The 14087-nt window shown below is 56.4% G+C and overlaps 3 protein-coding genes across 4 annotated transcripts in view; 2 read left to right on the forward strand and 1 right to left on the reverse strand.

The window, feature by feature from the left end:
- Window positions 1-446: 446 nt before the first annotated feature.
- IL25 (interleukin 25) lies at window positions 447-3270 on the forward strand. Its single transcript, XM_032404527.1, has 3 exons — window positions 447-455; window positions 631-875; window positions 3015-3270. Exons 1-3 carry the CDS (start codon window positions 447-449, stop codon window positions 3268-3270), a joined length of 510 nt encoding a protein of 169 aa, XP_032260418.1.
- A 1049-nt stretch (window positions 3271-4319) lies between these two features.
- On the forward strand, window positions 4320-9071 carry CMTM5 (CKLF like MARVEL transmembrane domain containing 5). Of its 2 annotated transcripts, XR_004299498.1 has the most exons (6): window positions 4320-4757; window positions 5655-5807; window positions 6248-6340; window positions 6546-6630; window positions 6731-7263; window positions 8926-9066. XR_004299498.1 is itself a non-coding variant. In XM_032404768.1 (5 exons), exons 1-5 carry the CDS (start codon window positions 4632-4634, stop codon window positions 6742-6744), a joined length of 471 nt encoding a protein of 156 aa, XP_032260659.1. In that variant the 5' UTR covers window positions 4320-4631; the 3' UTR covers window positions 6745-9071. The 2 variants fall into 2 exon arrangements, 1 of the variants encoding a protein (XP_032260659.1); XM_032404768.1 differs by having other exon boundaries at window positions 6731-9071.
- Window positions 9072-9132: 61 nt separating this feature from the next.
- MYH6 (myosin heavy chain 6) overlaps window positions 9133-14087 on the reverse strand; it is a 9626-nt gene continuing 4671 nt past the window's right edge. The window contains 7 exon segments of the mRNA XM_032404769.1: window positions 9133-9156; window positions 9487-9621; window positions 10306-10401; window positions 11570-11845; window positions 12053-12178; window positions 13323-13526; window positions 13843-14087. The exon segment at window positions 13843-14087 is cut by the window's right edge and continues 4 nt beyond it. Of these exon segments, the coding sequence (XP_032260660.1) occupies window positions 9133-9156; window positions 9487-9621; window positions 10306-10401; window positions 11570-11845; window positions 12053-12178; window positions 13323-13526; window positions 13843-14087 (1106 nt within the window).

Raw genomic sequence — 14087 nt, forward strand, 5'->3', positions numbered from 1 at the left:
CCTCAGTGGAGCATGGAAATGAAGCCTCTTGAAGACAGACCAGATGATGTTCCCGAATTTGGGGTACCAAGCCAACCAGGGAAATTCCCATAATGCCAGTTCTCCAATGCCCAGAATAGCAGAATACTATTACTTTGACCCCACACCCAGAAAGGTGCAAAGAACAGGTTTTCCCCAGTAGGCTCCCCAGGTGTGATGTGAATTATAACTTCCATGAATATAACATTTAAGCAGCTTTTGGAAACACTTTCAGGGTTTTTTTGGTTTTGTTTTGTTCTTTAATGTCAGGTCACTCCCTCCAAAAGGTCGTGGAAATAAATTTGAATAAACAAAACAGGTTTGCTGAAAATAAAACCAGGACGCCCCAGCTGCTCCAGTCAGCCTGCTTCTGCAAGGCCCTACCTGTCAGCCAGCACGGCACTGTGGCTGGGCGAGAAGCATCAGGCATGAACCAGGTGAGCGCGAGGGGGCCCGACGGGGGCTGAGACGTTGCTGAGGGTGGAGAGAGGCCAGGCTCCGGGTTTGGGGCTGGGGGCCAGGTGGAGCTGGAAACCAGGCTCTCAGGGAACAGCTGGGGAGGGAGCACCCCGATTAGTTGAGAGCAGTTCTCTCACTGGCCTTTCCCCGTAGGTGATCGTGTTCTTGGTAATGGCCATGGGAACCCACAGCCTCAATTTTCGGATCCGGAAGGACTGCACCCACTGGCCCAGATGCTGCCCCAGCAAAAGGCAGGACCCCGCTCATGAGTCTCTGAAGGGGAACACTGTGCTCAAGCTCCCCCAAGAGGCCACTAGCCTCACCCACCACCCAGAATCCTGCAGGGCCAGTGAAGACGGACCCCTCAACAGCAGGTCCATCTCGCCCTGGAGATATGAGTGAGTCTGTCGCCCCCTCCCGAATGCTAGCACGTGTGTCCATCAGGGTGTATGTGAGGGGCCCCGGGGGGGGTTCCACCCAAGTCCAGCCTGCCCGCCCCTCAGAGAGGCCATAAAGGTGTGGGTGTTAGGCAAGGCCTAGTCTGGGTTCTAGCTCTCACTCTTAGTGGGTGACTTTGAGCCACTTCCTTAAGGTTTCAAAGCTCAGTTTTTTTCATCTGTAAAATGAGGTAATACCCCCCAGGCCAACATGGAGATCAGGTGAAATAATGTACGTAAAATCTGTACTTAGTACAGAAAAGATTGGTTCTCTCCTTTTCCTCTCGTCCTCCTCCCCCTCCTTCTTCTTCTGTTCCTACAATGGGACATGTTTTTCTAACTGAAATATCAGGGACTAAGGGCATGCTACAGGCATGAAGCACCCCGATACCCAACGTGACTGCCCCGGTCCCTGGGTGGGTTATAAGTGTACCAAGCTAGTGAAACCCTCCACTCTGGGGGTGGTTATCTGTGATTATGGGCGGTCTTACTCTTTCGTTCAGTGTGCCACACAAATATTAAAATTCTCTATTGGTGCCATGATGCAAAACATATTAGGAAGCACAGAAATTGGAACAATGATGCAAAATATTAAAAATTAGGGCCTTAGGGATCCCTGTCTTGCGTCTTCTTGGGGTGCCTGTGTTCCCATTCCCCATAAGTCTAATTCTGGCTTGGCCTTGGCTTTGGGGATGGCTGGACAAGTTCAGTGGGTAAGGAGAAGGTCAGCTTAGGTTGAGACTAGATCCCGGGTGGAGACTCCAGGTCATCATGCTTTGAAGTGGTCTTGGAAGTCTGGCTGGGTCCTGGGCTAACTCCAATGAGGTGGGAACCACTTTGGAGATGTTGGGTGCCAGATGGCTGACTTGGCTGGGGTCCAGAACTCTTGTTTGGGGGCCGCGAACCCCTGATGACTACTTGGCTGATCTTCCCCAAAGTGTTCTTTTTGATGCTCATCCCACAGGCTGTTGCTCAGAAAAAAGTGGTGACAGTGAAGTGTGGGGAAAGCTGCTCCAGCCCTCACCCCTCGGAGATTCATAATGTGCCCAGCACATTAAAAGTTGCAAGAAGTCCACAGAAAAGAAACCATAAATTCAGCGTTTCCCAAACTCATTTGGCCCCGGGCCCCCTTTCTTGCAGGGTACTTATTAGGGAACCCACGCTGGGAAACGCGGCTCTAGCTGAGCCCCAGCTCATGAGGGCTTGTCTGTATGGAGAATGGTCTTACAACCCAGCGGCTGTTTCCTGCTAGCCCTTGGGAGGTCCAGACCTTTGGAGCGTCTACATTTCAAGTGTTGTTTTGGCCACAAAACCCTTTCAGAATAAGTAAATAAGTCTTTTTTTTTTTTTTTAAAAGATTTTATTTATTTATTTGACAGAGAGAGAGATAGCGAGAGCAGGAACACAAGCAGGGGGAGTGGGAGAGGGAGAAGCAGGCTTCCCGCCGAGCAGGGAGCCCGATGTGGGACTCGATCCCAGGACCCTGGGATCATGACCTGAGCTGAAGGCAGATGCTTAACGACTGAGCCACCCAGGCGCCCCAGAATAAGTAAATAAGTCTTACCGTGCACGCTTACATGTGCTTGTAACAGATGCATGAAAAGTGTCTGGAAGGATGTGCAGGTAATTGTTGACAGCGGCTCCCTCTGGGGAGGTGGACTGGTAGGGAGACTGATGTCCTCACTTTACAGTGTTTCATACTGGGATGTAAGAGCAGTTTTTACTTTATAATAATAATAATAAAAACCCTAACAATGTAATAACAATTACAAAAAGAAACCTCATGCCCGAGCCCAGCGGGTACGTCAGATGGAAGCAGAGCTTGGGTGGTGGAGGTCGCTCACCTTCCCCTGCCTCCACAAGGCTCCGGGGCCAGAAAACCACCCCACCGTCCCTGCCCCTCACTGCCGGCAGGGGAAAATAACTCCCAGAGGGGAGGGGGTCACTCAGCAAGTGGGTACAAGAGCTGGGACAAAAGCCAGGCCCACCTCACCACATTTCCTTCCTCCAGCATCACCACTCCGGCCCCCGCCCCCCCCATCCCCTGCCTGCCCGCCCCGCCAGCCTCCCTCCAGGGTCTGATGAGTGCTACCCCCACAGGTTGGACAGGGACTTGAACCGGCTGCCCCAGGACCTGTACCACGCCCGCTGCCTGTGTTCACACTGTGTCAGCCTACAGACGGGCTCCCACATGGACCCCCTCGGCAACTCGGAGTTGCTCTACCACAACCAGACCGTCTTCTACCGGCGGCCGTGCCCTGGCGAGCAGGGTGCCCGTGATGGCTACTGCCTGGAACAGAGGCTCTACCGTGTCTCCTTGGCTTGTGTGTGTGTGCGGCCGCGAGTGATGGCCTAGCCGTGCCGCCCGTGCCTGGTTCCTGGCCGGACCACCCGCCACGGTGAGCCAGGACGCCCGAATGCTCGACCCCTCCAAAGCACTACTTGGAGCAGCAGGACCGTGGGGCAGGATCGGGGACTTTGGGGGGAACCGCACGTCTCACTTTTTGGAGTGGGTGGGAAATGCGGGGTGAAGCAACAGAGCTGCTTATGGCCGCCGGAAGAGGACATCCTGGCATTTCCTCTTGGGAAAGGTCTTTAAGGCTCTAGAGCCTACCACCCCCATCTCTTCCTTTTCTCCCATCCCCAGCTGCCCTGGCACAGCACAAGCACTTTCTTGCTACTTTCCCCTTTCCCAATGGAGAGCCCCTCGTTTCATGTGTTCGTCCGTCCGTCCATCCATCCATCCATCCATCTATCCATCCAACACTCAGTGACATCTACTTTGCACATACCTTGGTGCAGTTACTAGGCTCTGAGGAAGAGGCTGTTATTGAGGATGGAGAGACTTATCCAAATAAATAATCTGTATTCAAAATGGCTTAATTTGTCTTGGCGTCCCTGGTGCCTGAACACCAGGCTCCCCAGCCTGATCCCTTCTCTTCCCGCATGGTCAGCCCTTACCTACTACCCTGTCCTGCCTTCCAGAGTTTCCGCTGTGGCCTCCCATCCCTCCCTTTCTCTGGCTCCCTGGCCTACCCCTGAACACTGGGGTGGGGGTCAGGCTGCCCTCCTGGCATGCTGGAGAGACAGAGGCCCATTGAGGCACTGCAGCAGGCACACAGCGCCCCCTTGTCCCCCCAACAATCTGCCTTTGTCCTCAGTCTTGGCTGCTACAGCCTGGTCCTGGGGGGTGCTGCCTGGGCTGGGCTCCAGCTCCCACCCTCCCTAAAAGGAAAAGGGAGAAAAGACAGCCAGGAAGACGGGAGTTAGGGGAGGGGGATGCAAACTTCTTCAGGCTTGGGTCCTTGGGGGGCTCCTAGTCTAGCTCCTTCCTCGGCTCACCTCCCAGCTCCTCCCAGTTTCTGTGTGGACCTCCTCCTTTCCCCCCTCCTCCCTGCTCCCCTTCTCTGGGTGGGGGTTGGGCTCCAGCAAGGGGAGGGCTGACCACTCCTCCCCGCCCCGCCCCTCCCCTCCCTTCCCCATGTGCTTCCTGGGGGGCTGGTGCAGGCACCAGCAGGGGCACTCTGGGCAGCTGGGAGAAGGCCCATCTGGGCAAGCCTCCCCGGCGGCCCCTCGGCCGGCCTGCCCGCTTCTCTTGCAGGTTTCTCCAAGTGCCTCCTTGCTCCTGTTTGCTTTCCCATCTCTCCAGGTTTCATCTTCCCAGTTCCCTTCTTGGGCCAGTGGCAGTGGGGGCTGTGCCTGGTGGGCTCCACGGAGATGCTCAGTGCTCGGGATCGCCGGGACGGGCCCCCCGCAGAGGGGGCAGCTGTGGGGCTCCAGGGCTTCGCTGTGGACAAGACCTTCCTCTCCTCCCTCCAAGGCATCCTGCTGGAAACTGAGCTGGTAACAGTCACCTCCCCAACCTGGAGCCTCCATCTCTCCCAGTTTGATCCCACTACCCCCCTCCCTGCCCAGTGCCCCCATTGGGCTCGCCCCTCAGCGGTCCCCTTTCCCGGCCTCTCTGGACACCCCTCCTGCCCCAGCTGCCCTGCCCTCACCTCCCTGCCCGCCCGCCCTCTGGCTACCTCTCCATCTGAAGGCCCTTACCGCAGCTTCAGCGGCAGGAGGAAGAAATGGTCTTAGGAAAAAAAGCCCCCCCCCCCCCCCCCCCCCCTTTTCCCTCTCCCCCCCCCCCCCCCCCGTGAACATCTGCTCTCAGGACAGAATCTTCCCCTGTCACTTAGTAAGACCTTAGTCTCAACCTAAGTTCTCTGAGTATATGTCACCGACATCGCCAGAGCTGAAGGGTCCCTTAGAGTCCACAATGGAGCATCTGCCTTCTAAACCTTGTCTCTTGGTGTGAACCAAAGGCCTTGTTTTGGTTCTTGTTTAGAGGAGTTTCAGACATCTGGGAGTGGGGAAAGTACTGTGGGATGGGGGTCCCTCCTGGGGTGCAGGGCTGCTGTGGGCGTGACTCCAGGGGCTGGTGTTCACTCTGTACCCTGGGCTTCAGCAGGACACCTCTTTTGTGGGTTCCATAGAATGATGCCCCCTGGAGGGGTGCAGCTTGGTCAAACTGCTGGGGTTGCTGGGAGCCAGGGGCTGGGGGAGCTGGGAAGCTGGAGACTGCCCTCGATGGGCAAACGCCCTGGAGTGTGGCTCTCCGCTACCAGGGATGGGCAGACCTCCAAGGATGGGTGGTGGGGGCCAGCCTGGGGGAGTTCCCGAGGAGGGGAAGGCAAAAAATCTGGCCAGGCCTGTGTCTCCTTCCTGGCAAGCTTCACACACTTGGTCCTGCAGGCCCTGACCTTCATCATCTTCATCTGCTTCACGGCCTCCATCTCCGCCTACATGGCCGCAGCGCTGCTGGAGTTCTTCATCACGCTCGCCTTCCTTTTCCTCTACGCCACCCAGTACTACCTGCGCTTCGATCGGCTGAACTGGCCCTGTCTGGTGAGGGACCCTGCCCCCGCACCATTCTGGTCCCTTTCTTCTCTGAAGGCGAAATTTTCCTTTTCCCTCCCAGCCTCTGTCCTTTCCCTGGGGCAGTACGGGGCCCAGCCCCTACACCGATTTCACAGCTCTGAGGCACTGACGAGGGGGATGCCCTCCCACTCACCCAAGGTCCCACCCCGCCCCTGCCCTGGCCCTCCTGGCCCCATGCCCCAGCCCTGCCCCACCTGGAGTCCTGGCTCCTAGTCCTGGACGCTCTGCATTCACCTGCATCCCTTCCCTGGCTCTCTCTCAAGTGCTTTATATCGTGTCCAGGGGTATCTCCATGTAGGGGTTCACAGTGCCTGAGGGTCAAGCCTCTGGATAGCCTGGAAAACCTCAGGGTGATGTTCTCTTGCCCTCTGACTTCCCTTTGACCCTGCACCCCCCCCATCCCCCAGGACTTCCTCCGCTGTGTCAGTGCCATCATCATCTTCCTGGTGGTCTCCTTTGCAGCTGTGACCTCCCGGGATGGAGCTGCCATCGCTGCTTTTGTGAGTCCAGCCCCACAGAGCTCCCCAGGCCCTAAGGGCCTCTGGCTGGCGTTTGCACACTCTCCGTGCCTCCCCACAAGCCCAAGCCGGCGCCCCGGGCTTGGGCTCCCACCGAGCCCCGTACCGCCCACCTCCCTCTCCCTAGTACGTGATGGCCGGCGGCCTTCGTTGCGTCATCCCTGCGCCTACGCGCCTGCTCCCACAGGTGTTTGGCATCATCCTGGTCTCCGTCTTTGCCTACGATGCCTTCAAGATCTACCGGACCGAGATGGCTCCCAGGACCACCCAGGGTGAGTGTCTGTGCTCTGGGGAGAGGACATGCCCCCTCCACCCTGTGCCACGGCTCCCTGATCCTGACATGCCCTTCCCGGCCTGGCTCCGTATTCACAGAGGCCCAGCAGTGACCCTGAGCTACCTGGCTCCTAGGCCCAGCCAGACAAAAGGAACAGTGCAGCCCAGACACTTTTTCTTTGGATTCACTAGCCCACAGCCCACTGCTCCCCAGCCAGGCCTTCCGAGATGGAGTCTGGCCTGAGAAGTCACCAGGGACTTGTCTGTGGGGCTCAGTGCTCTGAGATCTGGCTCCCGATGAAGCTCTACCAGGAAGGAGGTGTTTTGGGGAGGGAGGGCAGGAAGAAGCTGGTCATTCCCAAATTAAAAGATTCGAATCCTACTGGTGAGTCTTTTTCTTCCCTAGGAATCAGGCAGATCAGGAAAGCCAGGGAGTATTCACAAAAATGGTCATGGTCCCTCCTCTGCAACCAGGTCTGAGCCATGAGGAAGGGGGACCGGACTGAAGGTGCTGAAGACTTCCTTCAACACCAGACTTCCGCTCTACGATCTGTGTGCCGGGTCACTTTGTGGTGGGCCTGGTGGCTGGGCTCCCAGAGTCCTGTGTCTGAGAAGGCACAAGCCTTTCCCATGTGAGTGCCCACCTGCGCGCACCGGTTTGTTAGTGGGTTTGGAGCCAGGTGCTTGCCTGGGGCGTGTGTAGAGCTCCCCCTTGTGGTGTGGGGAGGACTTGGCCCACAGGCCACAGGAGAGAGGTCAGCCGGTGGCAGCAGATGAGGGCAGAACTTCCCGAAATGCTGGCTCTGGAAGAGCTCTTAGACATCAGCTGGTCCAATGCCCTCATTTCACATAAGAGAAAACAAGTCCAATTACGGGAAGTGACCTCTTCACTTGTGACAGAGCTGGGACGAGAACCTAGCTTGCCTCACATCTCAACAGGTGATCAGGATACAGTACTGAGCTCCCGCTAACTCAGGAAAAAAATGGCCCAGCCTCATCTCCAGCTCCCTCCACCAATGCGTCCGCTCCCCCAGCTTGCCAGGGCCTCAGCAAACATTTCCTGAGCATCTCCTGTGTGCAGACCCTGTGCTGGGCCCCAGGGATTCAGAGGGGACAGGCAGCCCTGTCCTTGGGCACTCACAGCCTGGGAAGGAGACAGGCTAGTGAAGGACAGCCATGCCTGCCTGCAGTGAATGCTATGGGAGAGTTTGGCTGGGGGTGTTTGGAGAGTAGGCACTGCGACGACCCAGGAATCAGCCCTGCTTGTCCCGTGATAGTCCGGGGCAGCTGGGATGTCCCTGCCCACCCACGTGGCCTAACTCAGTGGCTCATACAAGCTGGCTTGCTATCCCTCTAATGCTGGTTTGCTCCTGCTCTGAAATACCTTCCCTTTTTTCTGGGGTGCTCCTGCCAGAGGCAGGCCCCAGCCCCCAAGCCCTGCCCAAACCCTGCAACTCCAGTAGAGTGGTTCTGCTCCCCTTGGTGATAATCGTGGGTCTGTCCGGGTCTGACTTCTCCAACTTTCCTGTCCTCATGTCCGGGCTCCTCACCAGAACTGGCAGCCTCCCCAGGGCTAGAACCAACTGGATTTTGTGTTTTTCTGGGTTTCTGCTAACATTCTCAGGGCTCTATGCATAGTCTACTCTCAACACTGATTGGCCACCCTTGGGGGAGGTGGGGTCAAGGCTTTAGAGGAGGCATAGCAGGGGCTTAGCCAGGGCAGTTTAGGAGATGGGGTGCCAGGTGAAGGGATGAGAAGGTAGTTAGGAGAACCTGGGCTATAAAGCCCAGCAGGGGGCAGGGATTTGCCTGGAGCCGAATGGGGCTGGGACCAGCCCTGTCGCCTGGGCAGGCATATAACCTGGGCTAGACTGTCCCTGGTGGGAGCTCAGAGACAGTGGAAGTGTGATCTACGGTGTGTACCTGCTCATGCACCTGTGCCCATCTGTGCCCGTGTGAGAGGCCAAAATGAAACAAGCAACGCTTGGCTTTGGTCCACAGAGCCTGTTGATTCAGGCTCTGTGGACTCCCTTTGGGTTACTTGTAAGGGGCTGGCCAGAATGGGACCTGTACCAACCCCTTTACGAACCTCCACCCCCAGTGAGCCCTGAGCCTCTCCTGGTGTCAGTGGGAAATTCATCTGGGAGGGAACGGGTGTCCCAGGACACCTTTAACCCCTGCAGCCCAGAGCTGGGGTAGGTGGAGGGGAGCTTCAGCTTTGACACGAAAATTCTGTCTCTCGGCACACAGAATTGGTTCACCCTTCTGGTACCTTTGTTTTCTCTCCTGACCAGGGCTCTCTGGGCCTCGGCTGCCTCCTCTGTAGATGTGGAAAGCTTGGGCTCCCACAGCTCTGACACAGGGGCAGGGCCTCCCTCCGCTGGGGAGCTTTAAGACAGCTGCTGGCTGGCTGGCGGCGGTGGTGGGAAGGACGGGGCGCAGGCAGAGTCCGGCATTCAGGTTTATTACAGGTTGGCAAGAGGGGGGTTCCTGAGGTGGTGTCACTCCTCGTCATGCAGTTTTTGCTGAGAAAGGAGTAAAGGGTGTGAGGGGCCAGCTGGCAAGAGGGAGGTAGGGTGTGGGGAGGAATCTCTAGGGCTTTCAGGGGCCTAAAGGGGATGGCTTTAGAGGGAGAGGTTCTGGCCTCGGGGATCTTGGGTCTCACTTGGGGGCCTTTGTAGTTTAGTGGGTGGGACTGGGCTTTCTTCAGAGGTTCAGGGGGTTCTCAGGTATGGGTGCTGTGGGACCCCCAGGTCTGCCATAATATAGGGTAAGGAGTGCCCATTCTGAGGGCCACTGATGTTGGCAGATGTGCTGACATGGGGCGACTAGTGAGGCCCAGGGGAGGGACCCACCTTGGCGCCGATGTCGCGGCTCTTGGCCCGCAGCTTGTTGACCTGGGACTCGGCGATGTCCGCGCGCTCCTCCGCCTCATCCAGCTCGTGCTGCACCTTGCGGAACTTGGACAGGTTGGTGTTGGCCTGCTCCTCCTGCAGGGGTTCGGGGACGGGGAGGCTGAGGTGAGAGGCAGCAGGGGGAGGGGGAGGAGGTGGAAATTCCCAGCCTCCCAGTCTGAGGGATTCCCTGTCCCTGAGCCAGGGCTCAGGGCTCTCACCCCTCTACTATGTTCCTGCAACTGCCTTGCCAAGGGTATCCTGCTCCTGGCTTGGCACCCTCCTCAACTTGCCAGCATTCAGAATCCTGCATGGCCACCCACTGCCTGAGATGAATTACATGCTGCCTGGTCCAGTCCCATTCAGAATTCAGCTTCACAGCATCTGCCCAGCTAGGACTCTGATAGATGCTCCCAGCTCCGGGGTTTCCTGCACATGTGTGCTCATCGACACCTTACTTTCACACTTTTCTGCCCACCCAGAGTCTTCCCCACTGCCCTGTGGTCAGGTCCTCTCCTGGGCTCACTTCCACGGCCACCTTCCAGCCTTGAGCACTGTCTGGCCCCGTGGCCTGCTTAGCAGCTACACTGCCTTCCCTCAGGTCTACTGGAGTATGGGTTCTCAGCAGTCTGTAGGCATTGCTTGTGCTCGCTCAGAGTGCCCGACCCAGCTCTGAGCACACGGACACGTGAAACGTCTAGTCCCCATGCTGGGGCTGATGCCCGTGGATTCTCACACATGGGAGGTGTGTTGACAGAGTGGAGAAAACCATGAACTCACCGCCTCCTCGGCCTGGCGCTTGTAGGCCTTGACCTTCAGCTGCAGCTTGTCCACCAGGTCCTGCAGCCGCAGCAGGTTCTTCTTGTCCTCCTCCGTCTGGGGGTGGATGGATGGGAGAAGCCAATTTGGGGGAGGAGCAAGTGCAATCATTGTTCCCTCCCTCAATCCGTCACTTCTCCCCAGGCCTCAGCTGCCTTCCCTCCCTCCGATGGGCCAGGTCAAAGAAGGGGGGTGTTGGATTCCAGCTCTGCCTCAACTTGTAGGTCAAAGGCCACAGCAAGGTCCTCAGTCTGGATCTAAAAAGCAAAGAGGGCTGTGGCCCTAAAGCTGGAAGTGGGGCAAGGGACCCAGAACCAAATGGAATTCCTCCATCTGATAACATGGAGCTATCGGGGCTGTTGCAGCCCCAGCCTGGAGCCCCGTCGATGCTCTTGGCCGGTGGTTTTAGAGTGAGCTGAGAGGACTAATGAGGACCACAGGGTGAAGGGGGCACCGTCATAGGCAGACCATTCTAACCTATCAGATATGTGGATTGCACTGGGCAGATTTGGGCACCAGGATCACTGGCCCTAATGTCACCTGATCATTTCTATCTCGTCATCACTGTATGTGCTAGGGTGCCTCTCCCCCTATGTACACGACAGCTCTGCCGCTCTCCAGCTGTAGCTCTGTCCCATGGCTCTCACATCCAGCTGTCAAAGGGACCAATACCCCCTTTCTCTGGCCTTCCTTCCTAGGCGCACTGGGAAAATAACAGGTCAAGGGCAAAAGCTCTGAGCTACACAGGTGCAGGTCTTAGAACATTTTGGGATCATCTTTATCTAAGGCCATCTATCTGTTGTCCCACAAGTTCCAGGGGAAGGTCTGAGTCTTTCCCATCTCTGACTTTTATCCTGAAAGTGCCATACTATGTCCTTCCCTTTCAGGCCGGTAGAAAGGTTCTGTGGACTGTGCTAAAGCCTTCATGGTAACACTTTGGGTTCTTAAAAAAAACCCCGAGGAAACGCTGGTTAAAAGAGCTTTCAGGAAGTAGAAATAGGTTCTCATTCGCTAGAAAAAATCATGGACTCAAGCCAAAAGGACTCCAGGGAATGTGAAAGAAAATTAATCTAAAGACAGCTTCTCAAGAAGTAGGTGCCAGGGGGTTGAGTGGCATTCCCAGACAGTGACTGTGCATGGGGCCTGTGTGGCCAGGAAGTGGGGCAGGGGAAGCGCTTTCACATCTGCCCTTGACTGCCCCCCAGAGCAGCCACCATGCCCTCACCTGGTAGGTCAGCTCCTTGATGCGACGCTCACTCTTCCTCATGCCCTTGACCGACTCCACGTTGCGCTTCTGCTCGGCTTCCAGCTCGTTCTCCAGCTCTTGCACCCGGGCCTCCAGCTTCTGCAGCTGCTTCTTGCCCCCCTTGAGGGCGATCTGCTCGGCCTCATCCAGCCGGTGCTGCAGGTCCTTGATGGTCTGCTCCATGTTCTTCTTCATGCGCTCCAGGTGGGCGCTGGTGTCCTGCTCCTTCTTCAGCTCCTCTGCCATCATGGCAGCCTGGGGTCAGGGGAGAGGTCTAAAAGAACTGGGCCCAGGGCCCCTTGTCCCTCAAGGATCAGCATTTTCCCAGCCTGGTGTCTGTTTCCCGAGGCCCGCCAACCCACGCAGCGGTAAGAGTTGGCTTGTCATGGTGCAGTGGCTTGGCCGGGACCCAGGGCCCTTGTTCACGTCTTTAGTGGGGGCGGGAGGGGAGCGGTCACTCACATCGGTGATGGCCTTCTTGGCTTTCTCCTCGGCGTTCCTGCACTCCTGCACCGCCTCTTCCACTTCTGATTGGAGCTGGGTCAGGTCTGACTCCATCTTTTTCTTTTGGTTGATGAGGCTGGTGTTCTAGGTATAGGTAGAGAAAACTATCAAATATATACTTTGTTACTAGATTCTACACTTTTATCCACAGAAAATTAAAACTAGTCATTTTTAATTTATTTTTATTATTTATTTTTAAAGATTTATTTATTTGGGAGAGAGAGAGAGCGCGTGGGCACGAGCGGGAGGGGCAGAGGGAGAAAGAGAGAGGATCCCAAGCAGACTCCATGCTGAACACAGAGCCTGACGTGAGGCTCTATCCCACGACCCCAAGATCACAACCTGAGCCAAAACTAAGAGTTGGAGACTTAACAGACTGCGCCACCTAGGCTCCCCAAAAAACTAGTCACTTAAAAAAAAAGTCTTGCTTTTGTTTATTCCTTGTTTATTTGTTGTACCTTGTTATTGTATATTCCATGTTTTGTATCTGCTTTGCCTTTTCCTATGAAAACAGATATGTTCTAGATGTTATATCTAAAATTACTCAGCTCTGAAGAAAGACTTCAAGCAGCAAAAGGTCTACAGTTCTACTTCTGACATCTTTAGTAATATGTCTATTCAGGAGCATGAAAACATTCCCAGGAAAATGGGAACAACTTTGTTTACAAGGACAATATCCTGGAAATGATTATAGTTAGAAAAAGAATGTAGTGGAGTAAGGAAGAGGGGAGAGCGTCAGTGCATGACGTCATTCCCACACGTACTAGATTACCGATAAAAGCCCCATGGGACCCTGCCGTAAGATGGACACAAAAACTCACTGCGGAGAACAGCCGGTGACTGGGTGTATGGGATTGCGGAACAGTGGTGTTCCATCGAGAATTTGGTTTGCACGTGGATGCGTTTGTACTTCTTTAAACTCCCTGGATCTCATCTTTACAGAGCAAGCTGGAGGCTGTCCTCTAGATCAGGGGTGCCAAATTACAGCAAGCAATCCACGACTCCCAGGCCTGTGACTTCGGTGGACATCAGCAACCATTAGCTTCAAAGTGTAGGCCCCCTTCTCAAGGCGGTGCCACGACTAGCAGAGGAGGGATGGCCCAGGAGACGAAGTAATTTGCCATCCCGGTTGGACACGCTCACTCAGGGCACCTGGTTCAGAACTTCCGGAGGCGTGCTAGGCTCTGGCCCTCGGCAGGTTTCTGTGCGTGGCCCCCGAGCGCCTCACCTGGGAGTGCAGCAGCTGCACCCGCTCGCTGGTCTCGATCAGCTCCTGCTCGGCCAGCTTCCGAGAGCGCTCCGTCTGCTCCACCACGGCCCGCAGCTCCTCCAGCTCGGCCTGCAGCAGGTTGTTGCGCCGCTCTACGATGGCGATGTTCTCCTTCAGGTCGTCGTTGGCGCGGACCGCGTCGTCCAGCTGGACCTGGGTGTCCTGGCGGGGGCGGGGGGAGGAAGCATGTTGGAGACCTGCACCCATCCCATCAGGGCTTCCCATTCGGGGTCTGATGCACCCGATGCCATGTTCACAAACCTTCCGTCAAGCGTAGGGCCAAGGGGCACATCCCCTCGTCTATTCTCTAGGCCCAGGGGCTGGGCTGGTCCAGGACATGCTTGGGGTCTGATCAGTTCTCTTTCCTCAAGCCTCCAAGTACAGGAGGTAAGTGGCTCCCACTTTCTCATATGTGTTAGCCCAGGGCCCTCACCAGACCTGTGGGCAGCTCCCTTCTGAGAGTCCCACCTTCTGTTACCTTCAGATGGGCCTGGGCAATCTTCAGGTGCTTCTGGGCCTCTGAGGCTATCCTGTTAGCCTGGCTGAGCTGGATCTCCATCTCGTTCAGGTCGCCCTCCATCTTCTTCTTCACCCTCAGGGCCTCATTGCGGCTGCGCGTCTCCGCGTCCAGGGAGGTCTGCAGCGAGTCCACCACCCGCAGGTGGTTGCGCTTGGCCTGCTCCATCTCCTCGTCCTTCTCTGCCAGCTTCCGCTCGATCTCAG

This window comes from Phoca vitulina, unplaced genomic scaffold (genome assembly GCF_004348235.1).
Source record: "Phoca vitulina isolate PV1807 unplaced genomic scaffold, GSC_HSeal_1.0 scaffold7, whole genome shotgun sequence".
In the NCBI taxonomy this organism is placed as follows: Eukaryota; Metazoa; Chordata; class Mammalia; order Carnivora; family Phocidae; genus Phoca; species Phoca vitulina.

Coding starts and splice junctions, on each gene's coding strand:
- IL25 (XM_032404527.1), top strand. Junction 876..3,014: donor ATCTCGCCCTGGAGATATGA/GTGAGTCTGTCG, acceptor CTACCCCCACAG/GTTGGACAGGGACTTGAACC.
- CMTM5 (XM_032404768.1), top strand. CDS start 4,632: ATGCTCAGTGCTCGGGATCGCCGGGACGGGCCCCCCGCAGAGGGGGCA. Junction 4,758..5,654: donor TCCTGCTGGAAACTGAGCTG/GTAACAGTCACC, acceptor TTGGTCCTGCAG/GCCCTGACCTTCATCATCTT. Junction 6,341..6,545: donor GAGCTGCCATCGCTGCTTTT/GTGAGTCCAGCC, acceptor CTGCTCCCACAG/GTGTTTGGCATCATCCTGGT.